Source organism: Lepidochelys olivacea, assembly GCF_965140295.1.
Source record: "Lepidochelys olivacea isolate rLepOli2 genome assembly, chromosome: 3".
NCBI classification, from domain to species: Eukaryota; Metazoa; Chordata; order Testudines; family Cheloniidae; genus Lepidochelys; species Lepidochelys olivacea.
Genome location: NC_140413.1, coordinates 176,380,252 through 176,401,210, shown reverse-complemented (window position 1 = coordinate 176,401,210; position 20,959 = coordinate 176,380,252). Strand labels below are relative to the sequence as shown.

The 20,959-nt window shown below is 44.1% G+C and overlaps 1 protein-coding gene across 1 annotated transcript in view; it reads right to left on the bottom strand.

The window, feature by feature from the left end:
- Positions 1–20,959, bottom strand: part of EPAS1 (endothelial PAS domain protein 1) — a 149,034-nt gene that overhangs the window by 39,174 nt on the left and 88,901 nt on the right. The window contains exons 3-6 of the mRNA XM_084623541.1: positions 7,954–8,105; positions 6,325–6,409; positions 5,465–5,583; positions 5,160–5,362 (exon numbers count right to left, since the gene is read on the bottom strand). Coding sequence (XP_084479667.1) covers positions 5,160–5,362; positions 5,465–5,583; positions 6,325–6,409; positions 7,954–8,105 — 559 coding nt within the window. The remainder of the gene's footprint in view (positions 1–5,159; positions 5,363–5,464; positions 5,584–6,324; positions 6,410–7,953; positions 8,106–20,959) is intronic.

Sequence of the window (20,959 nt, the reverse complement as noted above, 5' to 3'; positions counted from 1 at the left end):
ACTTTAGGTTTTCAAATAATTTTTTTAAATGATCTCACCACAACATCTCATGAGAGAAATTTTCAAAGGTGCTACATAAGTTGTACTCAAGGAATTTCCCTGTGGGAACTTAGCTTTCGAATGTGTATGGGTGTCAGGATGTGTGCACACAATCAAGGTCATATAGAAACTTTGAAGACAATTTAGAACTCTCTTTTGACAATCAGGTCATTGCTGTTAATTCTAAGAGCTCCCCACACATCCACCACTGGATACTTTCAAGCACATGGTGCTCATCTACCTGTGTACTTCACATGCAGTCTGCTCTTCACTGCTGGGAGGCAGGATATCACTAGTCCCAGCCCTTGCATTCACTCTCTGAGAATTCCAACATCTTTTTAAAAAGCAAAAGAAAGTAAGGTAGCTACCTCCTATTACACTATTGCTTTCTCCCTGTCCAAGCAGAGTAGACTGATGTTGCAATGTTCAGAGTATATTTCTAATAATGATATGTTTGCTACTAAGTCTGAAGGAGGCAATGATCTCAGTCACAAGTTGCCTTTATCCAGTCATATGGTACATTTCTAATCTTTCTTACATTCGTAGCTGCCAAAATTACTCACTTCTGTGGCTGCTTCACAACATTATGAAAAGTACTAAAACTGTTGCTGGCAACCATTTAAGAGCCTTCAAAGCACCAAAGAAATTAACTAACCAAATCCTCAATCCTGCACACACTTATGCATGTGCTTAACATTAAGCATGTGTCAAGTCCCAATGACAACCATGCTGACTTCAATGACACTGCTCCTGTGTTGCTTGCAGATGGCTACACTTGCACATATAGAGCACTGGGAGTTAAACCAGCCTTCGGAGACCACAGCAGGGAAAATGCTGCTGTGTGTTTACATTGTCAGTTGCAAGTGCACTGGCATGGCCACATTAGCACAGGGTGACCAGATGTCCTGATTTTATAGGGACAGTCCCGATATCTGGGGCTTTGTCTTACATAGGCGCTTATTACCCCATACCCCCGTCCCGATTTTTCACACTTGCTGTCTAGCCACCCTACATTAGCAGCTCTTGCAGTGCCACAGAGAGCAGTGCATTGTGGTAGCTATTCCAGTGTGCAAGTGGCTGCAATGTGCTTTTCAAATGGGGAGGAGGGTGGAGTGTGACAGGGAGTGTGTTGTGTGTATGGGGGGGAGAGAGAGTGGGTTTGGGGGGCTGAGAGAGTGTCAGCATGCTGTCTTGTAAGTTCAGACAGCAGCAGAGCCCTCTCCCGCACCCTCTCTCTCACACACACTCACAACAGCAGCATTCCACAGTAAGGATTTGCTTTGTCCCGTAGCAGATAAGGAAACAGAGCTTTGAAAGGGATATCCGCATTCCTGCAGCTTATTTCAAAACAATGAGAAAAGTGGCCACTTGACTTCAGGGGATTATGGGACGTTTCCGGAGGCCAATCACAGCACAGTAATGCAACACCTTGTCCACACTGATGCCAGGGTGTTTCAGCTGGAGCACAGCGAGCTCTATGCTTCTCGTGGAGGTGGATTACCAGAAGCGCTCCAGCTGCAGAGTCCAGGCACTCTATGTGCCTTGCCAGTGTGGACACATCGGGAGTTAGGGTGCCCGGGGCTGCTTTAATGCGCTCTAACTTGCTAGTGTAGCCAAGCCCTAAGTGTTTGCAAGATTGGGGCCAACACAGTCAACAAGTATAACCTGGTGTCAGAGTCAGTAAAGGGCAGAAGTATTAACCCAAAAGTTGAAAGTTTGAGACAAGACTTTTGGTCCTGGGTCATTAAGTCAGAATCACCAGAAAAGTACACGATCTTGCAAAATTAAAAGGGGAGGAATACACATCAAAGATTAATTGCCTTTCACTTGGCAAAAGAAAGGCATCTCTGCTTTATAGCTGTAGCAAACCTATTACAGAATTCTTACAAATTCTCCATTGGAAAATACCATACCTACGGGATTAGCCAGCTGATACTGACCCACCATACTGACCCAAGTGACCCAGCACTTAATTTGTATCCAAAAAATATGGGAAAGCACATGAGTAAGGGCTGTAGGAACAAGTTAATATTAACTCACTTTTAAAAAACAACAAAAATGGATTTATGTTACCAGTAAAGCTCTTAAGAACTAAAGGGCTAATGATATTGCTTTGAATTGTCTCATCTGCTACCAGTGAGCTTGCAATATTCTACTTGCAAGGGAGAATATATATTTATTTTAAATGTGACAGTGAAAATCTCATTTTTCCCCCTTATCAATCATCATGGTAAAGGGCCAGGGAGCAGATTTTGGTCCAATTCAGAGGGGAGCATAAGTGAGCCAAGTAGGGTTGCCAGGCATCGGGTAAAAAGTCCAGTTGGCGGCACAGTAGGGGCTAAAGAAGCAGCCGGCATATCCTTGTGGCCCCTAGGCAGAGGGGAGGCCTGAGCGGCAGCTCTGCAACTCCCACTGGCCAGGAACCATGGCCATTGGGAGCTGTGGGGGTGGCGCCTGCAGACAGAGGGAGTGCACAGAGCCGCCTGGCCATGCCTCTACCTAGGGGCTGCAGAGACATGCCTGCTGCTTCCAGGAGTCGCCTGAGGTAAGCACTACTCGGAGCCCACACCCCGAGCCTCCCATGCTCCAGCCTGGACCCCCCTCCTGCATCCTGAACCCCTCATTTCTGGCCCCACCCTGGAGCCTGCACCCCCAGCTGGCGGTGTCACCTCCTCCCACACCACAACCCCCGGCCTCAGCCCAGAGTCCCCTCCCACACTCCGAACCCCTCATTGCCAGCCCCAGCCCCAGCCCCACCCCCACCCCAGAACCCACATCCCCAGCCAGAGCCCTCACCCCCTCCCACACCCCAACCCCCTGCCTCAGCCCAGTGAAAATGAATGAATGAGTGAGGGTGGGGGAGAGCGAGTGACAAGAGGATGGAGTGAGCAGGGACGGGCCTCAGAGAAGTGGTGGGGTAGGGGCAGGGCAGAGGGAGGGTGTTCAGTTTTCAGCCACCCTAGAGCCAAGAGGACACTTATGTTGGTGTACATTATACCTCCTTCCAGTCCTTCCTGGTCACACATGTTAAACCAATTTAGATTCACTCTAGACTAGTGGTCACCAACCAGTTGATAGTGATCGAGTGGTCAATCCTAGAGGCTCTTCCAGTCAATCGCGATCTCTGGTGGTGTAATGTGGCTGCCGCTAAGGCAGGCTCCCCACCTGCCCCAGCCTCACGCTGCTCCCGGAAGCGGCCAGCGCAGCCCCACGGGGCAGGGGGGTCTCCCTCCGCGTGCAGCTCTTGCCTGGAAGCACCGCCCCCACAGCTCTCATTGGCCGGGAACAGGGAGCTGTGGCAATGGGAACTGTGGAGGCAGTGCTTGCAGAGAGGGGCAGCGTGCAGATCCACTTGCCCCCCGCCCTCTCCCTGGGGTCGCAGGGGCACTCTGGCCCCTTCCAGGAGCGGCATGGGGCCAGGCTAGGCAGGTAGCCTGACTTAATGGCAGCCACGCTGCGTCACCAAATGGGAACTGCCGGAGGTAAGTGCTGTTCGGCAGGAGGCCACACCTCATACCCACTCCTGCACCCCAAGCTCCAACCCTGAGCCCCCTCCCAGAGCCAGCACCCCCATACCCCTTCCTGCACCCCAACCCCCAGCTCTGAGCTCCCTCCCAGAGCCAGCACCCCTATACTCCCTCCTGCACCCCAACTCCCAGCTCTGGCCCCCCTCACAGAGCCAGCACCCCATACTCCCCCCTCTGTTCGACATTGGTGAGGCCTCATCTGGAGTACTGTGTCCAGTTTTGGGCCCCACACTACAAGAAGGGTGTGGAAAAATTGGAGACAGTCCAGCAGAGGGCAACACAAATGATTAGAGGACTGGAACACATGACTTATGAGGAGAGGCTGAGGGAACTGGGATTGTTTAGTCTACAGAAGAGAAGAATGAGGGGGGATTTGATAGCTGCTTTCAACTACCTGAAAGGTGGTTCCAAAGAGGATGGATCTAGACTATTCTCAGTGGTAGTGGATGACAGAACAAGGAGTAATGGTCTCAAGTTGCAGTGGGGAGATTTAAGTTGGATATTAGGAAAAACTTTTTCACTAGGAGGGTGGTGAAACACTGGAATGCGTTACCTAGGGAGGTGGTGGAATCTCCTTCCTTAGAAGTTTTTAAGGTCAGGCTTGTCAAAGCCCTGGCTGGGATGATTTAAGTGGGGATCGGTCCTGCTTTGAGCAGGGGGTTGGACTAGATGACCTCCTGAGGTCCCTTCCAACCCTGATATTCTATGATTCTATGATTCTCCTTCACCCCAACACTCTTCCCCAGTCCAGAGCCCCATCCTGCACCCAAACTCCCTACCAGAGCTTGCACCCCTCACCCCCTCCGCACTCCAATCCCCTGCCCCAGGCTCAGCCCAGAGCCCGCTTCCACACTGCGAACCCCTTGGCCCCAGCCCAGAGGCCGCACCCCCTCCCAAATCCCAACCCCTTACCCCAGCCCGGTGAAAGTGAGTGAGGGTGGGGGATGGAGTGACGGAGAGAGGGGGGATGGAGTGAGTGGGGCGGGGCTTTGGGGAAGGGGTGGCGTAGATCCTGGGTTGCACTTAAATTCAAAAAGTGATCTTGGATATAAAAAGGTTGGAGACCACTGCTCTAGACTCACCTCCATAATCTCACACGCATTTACCAACATGGATTTTACAATCTCCCCCTTGTGCATCACATTTTAATTTGACCCTCTGTGCCTAAATTGGTAAATTTTAATTACAGTTTTCCAAGGCTGTGTGGAGATTACAGTTGCCATGGGTAGGAAAGAAAGGGATTGTCTCCCCACTGTATGAGACCTTATGAAACTCCTCTCCTAGTGTTCAGGGTGGGTTGGAGATCTATGGTACGGGAGACTAGCCACCCACTGAAGGAATCATCCCTGGTTAACCTGTTGATTCCAAATTAGAAATCCAAATGGATACTGACATTGCTCAAAACTGTTCCTTTTCAGGTCTGCAGGAACAGACAGTGGAAGAATTTCACTCTTGTTAGTGTGAAATAATTTAACCTGTTCAAATAAAAAGAACACTGCGAAGGAAGACTGTTGTTTCCTATTAATTGGTTGTTTTGTTAATAAAGATAAATCAGAAACCTCCTGGGGAAGGAACAGTCAGTAGACTCTTTACCTGTCATCACAGTAGGTAAATTTCATGTCCATGCTATGGCGACTCAAGAAAGTCTTGCTGTCCAGTGGGATATCCATGTTTGACGGGTGCTGAATGGGTTCACACATTATTATAAGGCAGGTGAGGAGAGGCTCCTTATATCCACACAGGGTGTGAGGAGGGCAAGTGTTATACACCTTAACTTGCCCAGTGCAGTGCAAGACCTGAAACAAATAATGATTTTATAACAGGGCATTAGTTTAAAAGACTCTGAAAAGACAGTCTGACTTTCATCAATAAAACTTGTTATAGCTAAAATGTGATACCTTCCATGTGGCAGATTTGAGGTTTACAGTTCTGCCTCTGTTGGTAACAGTGCATTTCATTCTCATGAAGAAGTCACGCTCTGTGGATATCTCTTTGCTTTTCTTTCCAAAGCCTGGACCTAAGGTGAGGGAAAAAGGCAAATTCTTGACTAATACATTTTTTGTGGGGATTAGGGGATGTTTGTGTTGCTTTTTAAAATTCTCTCTTTTGTTTTTATGCATAAAGGATTTGTAGATAACAGATTGTTTGGTTCTCAAATTACCACCTTCCACATCAAGACCTGTGCCCTGCGTACTCTTGGTTTAAGTAATATTTAGCACTAGTGTGAAAAATAAATCCACTCCTAGGGTAAAGTATTAGACCTTTCTGGCACTTTAGTCCCATTGAATCCCATGCTAAATCCCCAATCATGCAAACTACTTCATGTGGGCAGACTCCTGTGCCCATGCAGAGCCTCAGAATCAAGCAGGACTCTGTACAAGTGCAATGGTCCACCCATGCAGAGTATTTTGCACAGGTTTGGGGTGTAAAGATTTAAATGGTACAGGAGCCCTGTTCATTTTTAACCCGTATTTCAGCTTGTGGTACATAATCTTTGTGAACTATTATAAGTGAAGATGTTGCATCTGTTTTAGGCTGGAAACAAGAAAGCACCAGAACACACAGTTCTCAGTGCTGTTATATTTAATCACAAAGTTTTAAAAACAGTGGAAACGTTGATGCCAAATACTACTCCAGGTGTTAACATTCCCATTTGCCCGTGGCCACTATCTAACTTCTGCTATCTGTTAGCTGCTTTATTGGGGTGTTTAAAAGGCAAAGAAGAAAAATACATCAAAGATTTTAACCTTTTTCTTACCAGTTTTCAAACTCAGATTCTCTCGAATTTCCTCATGGTCACATGGGTGAGTAAAGTCAAATATGCTATGTCCAGTTAATTCCACCTGTTCAGAAAACAATACACATATTTAGCCAAAAGTGAGGAGAATAAATAAAATTTAATAATCAGAAGACTATTTTGGAACACTGATTCGTTCAATGCAATCAGAGAAAAGGCAAAAGCAATACAACATGCCTCATCTTTTCTTGATGATAATTTCAGTTCTTCACATTCTTTTACCTGTTTCCCTAAGGTATGGTTTCTCTGGGGCATTTTTGAGGATATTTTGGGTAACAACGAAATAATTCTTAAGCTTAGAACTATAAGCTAGATAGCCTCAACAAACTAATCAGTCAGTGAAACTAAGTCTATTTACAACAACTGAAGATCTGGCCCTAAAATATTAAAAACAGAAATGATAGGCAGTCTATTGGAGACACAACGTGCCAAATTCAGCCCCGGTGTGTGCATATAAGCAATAATTTGAGCCCACTCTTATTTATCAGCTATTATTTAGATTCTATACCCTGTAGATTCATTTGTGCATTTTGATTTAACCCTTAAACTGACTGATAACTCACTTCACCAATGCAAAGGGCCTGATCTGAAGTCAATGATAAGACTTCATTGACTTCAATAGCCTTTGGATCCAACTGACAACATCCAAATAATCAGACTTTATGTGGGAGAAGGGCAAGGGGACACGGAGAACATGGCACCACAGCTCTCCCACACATGCTGCAGTCACTGCTCCAGTCTCTGGACTGGAATGGCAGCTACTGCTCCTGAATGCGATGTGCAAGGTATGTAAGGACCACTGGATTAGAGCAAGATAGATCCTGTGGCCCTCAGCTTTGTTTGTCCCTGGCCCATCTTCTAACAGTCTTTGTAGGGCCACTCCCCTATCTTGGGGTACATGTGGTGCTGAGCAACCTCTGCACAGCCACTCCACCCCCTGCACTTATGGCAGTCAATGGCCTCCCACGCCACAGGTGAATCTTAGCATAGGCAGTGCCTCAGGCACTGGGGCCCTTTGGTCCCGCCTCTTCTTTCTCTGTGGCACATAACAGTTTAGTCTCCTGCGGGCTACAATATTTTGGTGTAATTTCAGCGGTTGGGTTTTGTGCGTGGGTGCTGGGTGCTGTTGGTGGCCTGTGACACACAGGAGGTCACACTAGATGATCTGGTGGTCCCTTCTGGCCTTAAACTCTATAACTCTATGACATTAAAAAAAACCCTCTGAACCCCAAACAAACCACTCCCCTATCAACAAAATTTGTGAACAGAGGCCAGTCTTGTAGCCTCCAAATCCAGGGCCTAGCAGCCCAAATGGAAAATGGTGTTCCAGAGCGGAGAACCCTTCCCTGAGGATATCCTGCACCCACGCACCCCAGTTTTAAACTGAGAGCTCAAGATGCTGATTCAGAGTGCTGCAGTGTCACACAGGAGCTACATTTGCTCACTGTATCTTTCACTGAATGAGACTGCAGCTTTACTACGCAGAATTTGAGTTAGTCAGAAGCACAGTGGAGACAGAGAAACTATGTCAAGGTTTCTAGGAATTATGTTACAGCAGCAGCTCTTTGAAAGCAGTAGGGAACAGGTTACCTGTGTGAGGCCCATGTATTTGTTGATGTTCTCTGACAAAAAGATCATGTCTCCATCCTGCGTCACCACAGCAATAAATCCCTCCAAAGCTTTCAGGTACAAGTTGTCTATCTGCTGGCCTGTCTCTAGGTCACTCTCATTGTCAGTACATACTGAAATAAAAGGAAAGTGGCCAAAAAAAATCAGTTTTCAGCGCCATCATTTTTCTACTTACTTTCTAATCACACCAAATACCCACATGCTTTTCTGATGCCAGTATGCTGGTTATAGAAAAACCCTCTGTGGGAGGAGAACAACTGGGTGGGCCATCTGCATTGGGTCTGAAGGGGACATGTCCATCATTAGGAAGAGAGAAGACATCTTTTGTAAAGGTGAAGAAACACTTACCTTCCTGTAGTTCTTCAGGAAGTGTTGTCCATAATATATATTCCACTGTTGGTACACATGCACCCAGTGCATTCACGTTCAGATTATTTTGGCTAGCAGTGTCTTTTGGGGGCTACATCTGTAACGTGAATGTCCTTGTGCCTCTAATCGATGACATAAAAGGTGGGGCAACCCCAACTGCTCCTCAGTTCCTTCACCAATATGGAAACCAGGTGTTGTCAGACTCTCTGTGGTAGCAGGGAAAGAGGGCGGCTCACGGAATAGATATGGGCAACATATCTTGAAGAACCACAGCTACTGTAAGGTAAGTAACTATTTCTTCTTCTTCTTCGAGTCCTTGCCTACATATATTCCACTCTTGGGACTCACAAGCAATAACCTATTTCATAAGAAATGGGCACTAGGAGCCTACCTAAATAATGAACAAAGCGTGGCCCTACCAAAATTAACATCAGATTTTGACACTTCCACTAAGGAGTAAAACCGGGCAACTATGTGCACTAGACCCTAAGTACAGCTCTCTAGTATTGGACTATTTCTCAAAGCAGCAATAGAAGCTGCTTGCACTCTTGTAGAGTGAGCTGTCACTCTCACCGGTGGGTCTATATTTCCTAACTCATAGCACAGTCTGATATGAATAGAAATCCAGTTAGAAAGTCTCTTTGTTGAAATGGCCTGACCTTTCACTCTGTCCCCATAAGGTATCAACAAACTCGGGGAGACCCTAAATGGCTTAGTTCTGGCTTTGTAGAAAGAAAGTACCTAAGAACTTCTAGGGCATGAGACTTAGCCTTACCTTTGTTGGAATGTGGCTTGGGGAAGAACATAGATGGGCATATAAAACTTTGTTTAGATAGAAATCAGAGACTACCTTGGCAAAAAATTTTGGGTGAGGTCTTAAGGACATCTGGTTTTTGCACATGGGGACCCTTGCACTAGTGCTTGCATCTCTCCTAGCCTTATGGAGAATATTATTGCTCCCAGGCAGGCTGTTTTGATGAAAATGTGATCATGGTGCAAAGGGTGGACCCATTAACTCTGTCAGTACAATATTTAGATCCCAAGGAGTGGGGCATTCTCTGACTGGGAGATAAACCCTCATAAGGTCTTTTAGGAACCAAGGCACCAGAGGGCATGAAAATGTAGATTATCTCTATATTGTCCTGGGGGAACATGCACTGACATATCCAGGTGATAACCACTTGGCTGATACAGAGACTTCAACCACCCTTGCATGCAATGAAGATGAAGTCTGTCATGCTGCATTACATAGGTGGAGGAGGCTATTGTGTCCTAAAAGTCTGAGACAAGTCCTCACCAATATCTTGGGATGAACTTGTAGGTAGATGGGACAGGTCTTGCAATCTCTCTTGTGGAAGATAAGCCATTTGAGATATTACCTCAAGCTGGAGAGGCAACTGTAGGTAGATTGGATGGAGAGATTTTTTTTAGGTTCAAGAACCAAAACTGCCTCAGCCATGCTGGAGGTACACCATGATTATCCCTTGAATGGAAATTAGTATTGACTTTTCACCTGTTCAGGTCTAAGAGAGAACAGAGACCACTGAAGGGGGTCAGCTGGCTGCTGATGCGACTTTTTTTGGATAAAGAGGCTCAAGAGACTAGCAGATGTTCTGTACAAGATAAATCTATACTTATTCTGAGATAAGCTGCCACGACTTCTCGCCATTTTTGTGAATACCCTTGATTCTGTCAATAGATTAAATGGTAGCAAACTATATTGGTAGTACAAATTGTGCAGTTGAACTCTCATACCTTCTGTATGCAGGGCAAATTGCTATATTGAAATAAGCATCCTGGCGGTCATATGCCGTGTACCAGTCAAGTGGATTTAGGGTTAGAAGTATCAAGTTCAGAGCCACCTTCCTGACCTTGAGAGTGTGAATAAAGGTGTTCAACTGCCTCAGGTCCAGAATAAGGCACCAGCACTCTTTCTTTTTGGGAATCAGAAAGCAATGAGAGTAAAACCCCTATGCTCTGTGCTCTTGAGGCACTTCTTCCACTGCTTTGGGATTTAGAAATGACTGCACATCCTGATGCAGCCTGCTGTCATGAGAGGGAGCCTGAAAAGGGATGGAGAAGATGTATAAGGATTGGGGCTGACGGTGGTCTGGAATTAGATGGAATAACCCATTTCTATGATTTTCAGGTTCCAGGGCTCCATGATGATCCAGATCATATGAAAATGAAATAAAAGATTCTCAAGAAGAGGGGATATAACAGAAATATCCAGAAGAATATGTATACTGCTCTTGACCAAGGACTTAGATCTGCTGCCTTGATGAGGAGGATGCAGATGACTTCCTTTTGTGGAATTTTTGGCACTTTCTTGGAGTTTCAAGTTGTCTTTATTGGGTACCTCTCCTGTGGTTGAGGCCTAACGTGCTTCCACTTTGATGCAGGAGTATAGATTCCTAAGGACCATAGTGTGGTACATGAGTCCTTCAGAAAGTGTAAAGTCTTCATCGTTTTCACAGTGAAAGTTTCACATCCCTCAAACAAACATCCTCAGTTGTAATTTGTACCTCTTTAGGGATCCCTGATGACTAGAGCCAAGAGGATCTCCTTCTGGCAACTGAGGTAGCCATAGATCTGGGAGCTGTATTTGTAGATCAATAGCTGCTTGGAGGGCTGTACACACCACCAGTTGACCTTTGTCCAGCAAATACTTAAATTCCTCCCTAGTACCTTAGGGAAGGTATGACACTTGGCAGATCAGGTGCCAACTCATGCCAGAGCCCTAGGCTAATTCACTTGTGTATTAGTATAGATCAAAGTGATGGTTAAATGTATAAGAATGTACTTGGTGTTTAAACTTCATGAAAACTAGTGGGATGTTACTTGCATTGTTTTCACTTATTTGTATCCTGTTATAATACAGTAGCAAACATTTACATTGTGTATACCCCATAACTAAATAACCTATCATATGAGCCACCAAGCAAGAAAGAAGCCTTGTGGAATGCAAATGAAGAATTTTAACAGAAAAGTGCTTATTTCAAAGCCAAGTGGTCATTGTTTGTGACGTTTGGAGGTCAAAGACTCAAAATGCATTCCTTACTCTCTGTAATCAAAGGAAAAGTTCACATGTAAAGTGACACTATCCATTTGATTTCTGTGAGAAGCAGCTATAAGTATGGATTCAAGGAAGGATCCTGCATCTATGGACAATTTGGACTCTTACAGGGAAGGGTACCAGATGCAAAGCAGAGCTCCCCAGAGACAATATGGGCTTCCTGAAAAGACTTTTGGGAAACTGGCAGTTTATTACATCACTGCCACCATTTGAAATTACAAACTCTGACTCACCTGTGCAAATATTTTCCCTGCTTTAACCTCTCAATAACTCTCATTTCCTTTTCTTAGCTAATAAACTTTTAGTTAGTTTACTATAGAATTGGCTACTAGTGTTATCTTTGGTATAAGATCTAGAGTACCAGTTGATCAGAGGTAAGTGACTGGTCTCTTGGGACTGGAAACAACCTAAATGTGATGTGATTTTTGGTGTAAGTAATCATTTTATCACAAAGTTCACTTTGTCTGGGTGGCAAGATAGATTGGAGAGTCTATGGGAACCGTCTGTGACTCCATGGTAAGACTGGTATAGTGATCCAGGAGTTCCTATTTGTCACTGGCTTGGTGAAATCTAATTATAGAACACACCTCTAGTTTTGGGTGTCTGCCCTGTTTTCTGACAGTCTGCCCTGAACTAGGCACTCACAACCATGAGCCATTCCAGACAGTGTGACAGAAGCTTGTCTGCAAATTTAGATATGAAATCTCAATTCATATAATTGTGCTTTACCAACAGGGCCTGGTAATTGGCGATTCTCATTTGGAGCTGTGATGTAGAATTTTTCTATCTTTTGATATTGCTTTTTGTTGACTGTCTTATAGTCATCTAAGTCAAGGCAGATGACATAGGTACCACAGTCTCCTCAGGGGATGTGGATGAGATGAATGCTCGGACAGGATGGTCTTCCGTCTGAGACTCCTCACCAGAGCCATGACTATTCTGTTCAGCAGACCATGGATCAGACTATGCTGGTTGTAGAGTCCCCTTGTGAGATGGATAAGGTGACCTAGCTCTGGACTGAGATGTAGACTCTGTCTTTCTAGCATGACTCATTCCCCATGGAACCTAATAAGGCCAAGAGTGTTGGGAAGCATAAGAGGCAGGTGGCCAAGGGGAATACTATAACACACCAGGGAATACTATAACTCTTTGAGATTCTATAGGCTAAGATAATTAAACTAAGTCTTTGACTCCCTCTCAGGTGTAAACTGGCCTTAATGCCCAGACCTCAGAGAACAAGTGAGTGAAACCTTTCTACTGCCCTTAGAGTCTGAGGAGGAGAATGAATAGTCATCCTGGAGAGGAGAAACTGTACCAGCAGATGTGCTGGGAGACGCCTCAGACTGAACTCTGATCAATATTGCTTAAGTACTCAGTACCACAGGAGCTGGCTTCCTCCTTTCCCAGGGGTCTCAACCCCCACTCAGCTCTAGGGCCCACCTCCACCCCACCTCTTCCTGCCCCTGCCCCAGCTTCTTCCTGCCCCAGTTCCGTCCCTCCCCCAAGCATGCTCCATTCCCGCTCCTACCCCCAGCGCCTCCTGCCCACCGGGGAGCAGCTGACTGCAGCGGGCGGGAGGCACTGGGCAGGATGGGGAGGAGCTGATCCGCGGGGCCACTGGCGGGTGAGAGACACTGCAGGGGAGCTGGCTGCCAGTGGGAGCTAAGTGCTCACTCATTTTTTTTTCATGGGTGTTCCAGCACTGGGACACCCACGGAGTCGGTGCCTATGCTCAGTACCAGTGTAGGAGCAATGGTTGGTACTAGGCGAGGCACCTTCACTACTGCTAATAGCAGGGAATCTGGTACTGAAGAGACGAGTAGGTGTTCTTTACAATGCTTCAGTACTGAATATGTTGGCTCCACAGACAGCTGAGAGGATGACATCAGTATTGGGGTGGGTAGTACTGGGGGACTCAGTGACATAAGAACGGCCATACTGGGTCAGACCAAAGATGGTCTAGCCCAGTATCCTGTCTTCCAACAGTGGCCAATTGCCAGTTGCCCCAGAGGGAATGAACAGAACAGGTAATCATCAAGTGATCCGTTCCCTGTTGCTCATTCCCAGCTTCCTGCAAATAGAAGCGAAGGACGCCATCCCCGTCCATCCTGGCTAATAGCCATTGATGGACCTATCCTCCATGAATTTATCTAGTTCTTTTTTAAACTCTTTTATAGTCTTGGCCTTCACAATATCCTCTGGCAAAGAGTTCCACAGGTTGACTGTGCGTTGTGTGAAGAAATACTCCTTTTGTTTGTTTTAAACCTACTGCCTATTCATTTCATTTGGTGACCTCTAGTTCTTGTGTTATGAGAATGATTAAATAGCACTTCCTTCTTTACTTTCTCCACATCAGTCATAATTTTATAGACCTCAATCATATTCTGCCTTAGTCATCTCTTTTCCAAGCTGAAAAGTCCCAGTCTTATTAATCTCCCCTCATACAGAAGCCGTTCTATACCCCTAATAATTTTTGTTGCCCTTTTCTGAACCATTTTCCAATTCCAAAATATATTTTTTGACAGGGGGTGACCACATCAGCATGCAACATTCAAGATGTGGGTATACCATGGATTTATATAGAAGCAATATGATATTTTCTGTCTTATTATCTATCCCTTTCTTAATGATTGCCAATGTTTTGTTTGCTTTTTGACTGCCGCTGCACATTGAGTAGATGTTTTAAGAGAACTATCCACAATGACTCCAAGATCTCTTTCATGAGAGGTAACAGCTAATTTAGACCCCACCCCTTTATATGTATAGTTGGGATTATGTTTTCCAATGTACATTGTACTCGGCATTTATCAACATTGAATTTTATCTGCCATTTTGTTGCCCAGTCACCCAGTTTTGAGAGATCCTTTTGTAGCTCTTCACAGTCTGCCTGGGACTTAACTATCTTGAGTATGGTAGTTTTGGATCATCTGTAAATTTTGTCACCTCACTGTTTACCCTCTTTTACAGATCCTTTATGAATACGTTGAATAGGACTGGTCCCAGAACAGACCCCTGGGGGACACCACTATTTACCTCTCTCTATTCTGAAAAATGACCATTTACTCCTACCCTCTGTTTTCTATCTTTTAACCGGTTACCAATCCATGAGAGGACCTTCCCTCTTATCCCATGACAGCTTACTTTGCGTAAGAGCCTTTGGTGAGGGACCTTGTGAAAGGCTTTCTGAAAATCTAATTACACTATATCCACTGGACCCCCCTTGTCCACAGGCTTGTTGACCCCCTCAAAGAATTCTAGTAGATTGGTGAAGCATGATTTCCCTTTACAAAAACCACGTTGACTCTTCCCCAACAAATTATGTTCATCTAAGTGTCTGACAATTTTGTTCTTTACTATAGGTTCAATCAGTTTGCACAGTACTGAAGTCAGCCTGTAATTGCCAGGATCACCTCTGGAGCCCTTTTAAAAAATTGGCATCACATTAGCTATCCTCCAGTCATTTGGTACAGAAGCTGATTTAAATGATAGGTTACAGACTACAGTTAGTAGTTTTGCAATTTCACATTTGAGTTCCTTCAGAACTCTTGGGTGAATGCCATCTGGTCCTGATGACTTATTACAGTTTTAGTTTATCAAACCTCCTCTAATGACACCTCAATCTGGGATAGTTCCTCAGATCTGTCACCTAAAAAGAATGGTTCAGGTTTGGGAATCTCCCTTGCATCCTCAGCCGTGAAGACCAATGCAAAGAATTCGTTTAGTTTCTCTGCAATGACCTTATCGTCTTTAAGTGCTCCTTTAGCATATCGATTGTGCAGTGGCTACACTGGTTGTTCAGCAGGCTTCCTGCTTCTGATGTACTTAAAAAAAAGTCCTTTTACTTTTTGAGTCTTTGTCTAACTGTTATTTAAATTCTTTTTTGGTCTAATTATATTTTTACACTTCATTTGCCAGAGCTTATGCTCCTTTCTAGTTTCCTCACTAGGATTTAACTTCCACTTTTTAAAGGATGCCTTTTTGCCTCTCACTGCTTCTTTTACTTTGTTGTTTAGCCACAGTGGCACTTTTTTGTTTCTCTTACCACTTTTTTTTAATTTGGGGTATACATTTAAGTTGAGCCTCTATTATGGTGTCTTTAAAAAGTTTCCATGAAGCTTGCAGGGATTTCACTTTTGGTGCTGTGCCTTTTAATTTCTGTTTAACTAGCCTTCTCATTTTCGTGTAGTTTCCTTTTCTGAAATTCAATACTATAGTGTTGGGGTGTTTACATTCAATTATATTATGGTCATATTACCAAGCAGCCCAGCTATATTCACCTCTTGAACCAGATCCTGTGTTCCGCTTAGGACTAAATCAAGAATTGCCTCTCCTTGTGTGGGTTCCAGGACTAGCTGCTCCAAGAAGCAGTCATTTAAGGTGTCAAGAAACTATCTCTGCATCCCATCCTGAGATGACATGTACCCAGTCAATATGGGGGCAGTTTAAATCCTCCATTATTATTGAGTTTTTTATTTTAATAGCCTCTCTAATCTCCCTGAGCATTTCACTGTCACGATCACCAACCTGGTCAGGTGGTCGGTAATATATCCCTACCGCTATATTCTTATTATTAGAGCATGGAATTACTATCTCTAGAGATTTTATGGTACAGTTTGGTTCATTTAAGATTTTTACTTCATTTCATTTTATACTTCCTTTCACATGGAGTGTCTCTTCCCCACCAGCACAACCTGTTCTGTCCTTCCGATATATTTTGTACCCTGGTATTACTGTGTCCCATTGATTATCCTCATTCCACCAGGTTTCTGTGATACCTAACATATCAATATCCTCATTTAATATGAGGCACTCTAGTTCATCCATCTTATTATTTAGATTTCTAGCATTGGTATATAAGCACTTTAAAAACTTGCCACTTTTTAGCTGTCTGCCATTACATGATGTAATTGAATGGGGCTTCTTTTCATTTGACTGTTTCTCATCAGATCCTACCTGTATCTTAACATTATGGGTGCCTGAAGTACATTTTTGTGCCTTGTGCTCCCCTTTCAGCTGAGCCCTGAGAGGATTTGTGGCTTTTAAGGAAGGACCTGATGATGGAGACCTAGGTCTCGTCCCTCTGTGGACTCTGCTTTTTCCTCCCCCTTGTCCCCTGAGATTTAGCCAGGCAAGGAGGATCTTTAGGAACAGCTGTTTCAACTCAGAAAGTAGAGGAGCCAGCAGGAGCCCTTTTAGAGAATGAGCACTCAAAGGTTTTTGCCCAAGGCACCCCAGGGCCTGAAGCAGGATTCACTGACCTCTCTAGCAGGAACTTTTTCAGGTGAGATGCCATAGCTCCTTCGATGCACTGAGAAACTGATTTACAGATGGCACATCACTATGTAATGTGCTGCGCACCCAGATACAACAAGCATCTGGCATGCCCATTACTGAGAGACATTACTGCCAGAAATGAAGGGCAACTGTTAACGCCTGGAAACTTGTCTTCAGTCATTATGATTGATCCCTGATTCCCTGTATTGGGGCAAACCCTGAGGAAAAACCAAAATTCCTTATTATTGAAGAAAAAAGGAGAGGCTAAACCAACAATAATCACTAACGAACAGCTATCTATTTACAAAACCATGGGTAAGCTGCACAGTGAGCAAAGAGGGTACTGCCATGGTGAGACAGAACTGAGGGGCAGGTGGGGTCACTCTGCCCTTTATACCCTCAGTTGGAGATATGAGGATACACAGGGAGTATCTACATTGCAGCTGGGAAGGTGTCTCCCAGCCTGGGCAGACCAACACATGCTAGTTCTGCTCGAGCTAGCATGCTAACCATAGCAGTGTGGATGCTGTGGCAGGGGTGGCAGCATGGCCTAGCCACCCAACTACAGACACAGGTTGTTGGGCGGGCTTGTACGCACTCAACCAATATTGCTGCCCGTGCTGCAACAGCCACACTATTTTTAGTGCACTGGTTCGGCCATCTGTCTACCTGGCTGGGAGACACTCCCAGGTGCAGTGCAGACATACCCTCAGAGCACGGGCAGCTTCCAATGGACACGACTGACCAAAAGAATCTGAACTCACGTGCTCTGGGTGCATGCCCTGCAACAGCAAAATACACATGGACAAGCACTCAAAGAAGAACATCTTGTTTTTTTATTGCTGTTTAATATTACTACTTCAACACACAGGGTCTATTCTCCAGTCAATGAGTGTATGTAATACCTATTAATACTAAGGACATTTAGGGCCTTGATTTCCAGATACCTGATTTGCACCTGCAATTACTGAACCTCCATGTAATGGCAGAAGCAGATGTGTACTAGTCAAGAGATAGATAACAATCATTTGTTTAAAGGAGCTGTTCGTCTAAAACAAAATCACCCTCAATATGTTTGCGGCGAGTTTAGGTCAGTCTCTTAAGACAAAAGGTGGCTGGCTAGCAAAAGCCTCCTGTACAGGTTTCACAGTATATCAAGAAAGCATTAACTTCTATGCTTTGTTTATTCTAGTACAGAAGAAACATGTATTCATGGAAATGAAAATTATCATTTGTCCCCTACCTCTATACTGACAGATTCATCCTCAGGGATTTTTCCCATTTCTACTGAAAACACTGATTTTGGAAGTCTGCTCAAATACTAAAAGGTTTCAGAGTGCATCCGATGAAGTGAGCTGTAGCTCGCGAAAGCTTATGCTCAAATAAATTGGTTAGTCTCTAAGGTGCCACAAGTACTCCTTTTCTTTTTGCGAATACAGACTAACGCGGCTGTTACTCTGAAACTTTGAATTACTTCACCTTTTCCCCCAATAGGTGGCATTAGCATGTAGTAATGTAAGTGACCAAGATATTTAGGTAGACTTGATAACAGATGGCACCATGATACATTCAGAAAGGTAGTCTGTTGCCTACATCAGAACATTCTTGCTGGAATACTTGACTGTGGTCAAATAATAGGCGGTCAGCTGACAGGCCAATTGACATTGTTTGATGAGTCAATTGACCAGACAAGCCTACATAAGGCTTTCTGCAACTTCACTGGGTGAGGCACGGGAATGTACTGAGAGATGTGGATAGGGGAATTTCAGTGGATCATACACTGCAGCCCCTACACACTGGAACTGACCATACCCCATAGCCAGCAGACCACATACCTGAAGTGCCCAGTAGGAACATACTAAGGCTGAATTCTAGAACTCCCTGGAGAGCTTATTTAGGCATCATGCCCTGATGTTGTGTGGGTGTGTTGGGAAGCGAGGGAGTGGAGTCATTGTTCATCTACTTGCAACCACTCCCAGCACAGGACAAGATTGAGCTCTAATGAGTGAATGTCATTTCATTTGTGTATAACAATTTAGATAAAACAAACATGTAGGGACTAATTCCTCTCTTGTGCAACTCCACGGGAACTGGCAGATAGAAAACATAACAATAGATCTGAATAATATTCACTTTGACCATAATGCCCAGTTAAAACAATTAATGTAAGCGGCCATCTGCCTTCTAAGTGCAATTATGCTGTGTACAGAATGTCAAGACTACTCTTCCCGAAGCAAATAGTTTAGCCAGCAGGGGCCCTGGCAATAACCCAAAACAAACTGCACCATGTGGGTTCACAGAAAACCTAATCTTCTTGACTCTCCAGCTCCAACTGAAGCCTCTCTTTTCTATTTTTTTTCTCAGATCATTAAATTTGCATTAGCAAAACATCACCATTCAAAAGAAAGAAGACTATTTTGTATTCCAAAATATTCAATACCACCAACAGTAAAAGGCAAATGTTTTACCTGTAGTATCAGATGATTGCGTTACTCTTCCATATGTATTATGTCACACACACATGCACAGAATGACTTCCTTGCAGCACTCATGAAGAGGTGCATGATCAAGCCCTAGGGGGCCTCAATTCAGCAGATCACTTAAGCACGTGCTTAAATTTAAGCACACACTTAAGTTCTTTGTTGTATTGGACCCTGTCCATTTTTTAAACATATATTAGTACAGAAAAAATGGCCCAATGCTGCATAACACTGGCAGCCTCAACGTCAGTACTTAATGGGAATCCTCATTTGTAGTCAATTAGCGCTTTGTAGGTCCTGCTGCTGCTCACATCCAAGTCTTGGTCTACACATATATTTTGTACTGGTATAACTATGTTGATTAGGTGTGTGATTTCTTACCCATACAGTTTTACCAGTACAACTTCTAGTGTGGATGTATCTATACCAGTATAAAAGATGCCTTATACAGGTATAGTCATTCCCCTTCCTGTGCGGGGAATAACTATCCCATTATAAAGCATCTTTATACCAGTGTGACCAGGCCAGACTAGGGGCGTTGCACCATTTTAACTACACGGGTATAGTTAAAGCAGTACAACTTTTGTGTACAGACAAGTCCTAAATCAATGGCAAAAATCTGATTCACTTCAATAGAAGCACAATTTTGCAGACTGATAGGAAGGTAAACAGAGAGACTTTGTAATTCGTGCATATCCCAGAAATGACTCCATTCTTTTATTTTGTTTTAAATTTTCTTAGGCAATTTACCAGTGGACTATACTAGACCATAAGCATGAGCTCTTTTAGCCTGAGAGGAAAATGTTTGAGCAAGTTGGGAGGGAATGAAAATAGGGGGTTAGAACAGAATGACTTTTTCAACTTATATTTACAGTAGCTGTGATGTCACTTATTTTGGCAGAGGTAACCTGGCATCTCCTCTCCAGCTTTTTCAGGGGTTTAGGAAGGTAATTACTGACTCAAATTATGTTCAAAAAATTGCTAATTACATTTTGAATCAAGCATGATGTATATTTTCCCCTTTACGCAATCTTACAAACAAATGCTTCATTTTAATGGAGCCTTTTTCATTTCTCCTTTACTAATGATTGTGGCATAGTTATAGTGCCTTGATAATACAAGTTTGAGACTGAAGTGCAAAATTCCATTTTACTCATTGGGCTCCTTAAATTTATATTAATTCATACCACATTACAACTTATTATTTGTATTATGGTTGTACTGTACTAAGGGACCCCAACCAACATTGGAGCTGCGTTGTGCGCGACACAGGTCAAACCCATGATGAGAGAATTCCTGCTCCACAGAAGTTAGAGTCTAAAATAGACAAGGCAAAAGGTGGAAAGGGGTACAGAAGCACAGAGAAGTGAACAGACCTGCCCAAAGTTATAGATGCCACATCTGTAGAAGAGCTAGGAATAGAACCCGGGTGCCCAGAGTCCCAATCCAATACCTTAGCTATTGGATCATGCTGCCTCCTGGTAAAATATTTCCTAATCTGGGTAAAATCTAAATCTTTTACAGCTTTTTAATCAATTCTCCTCTGCCCACAGAAAAGTACAATCGATCACCCTGTAACTTTGAACTGTTATGGCAAGTTCTTGTTGTAATGTTTATAGTAACCTTCTTTTATGCTAAAAATAGCTCTCGTAAACAAGCTTTGATTAATTCCCACTGTCAGGATGTGCGCTGTTCCCAAGTTTTAGAACACTTTTTCCATAGATGCTTGCTCATTTCCTTTAGTCCAACCTCTTGGAACAAATTTAAA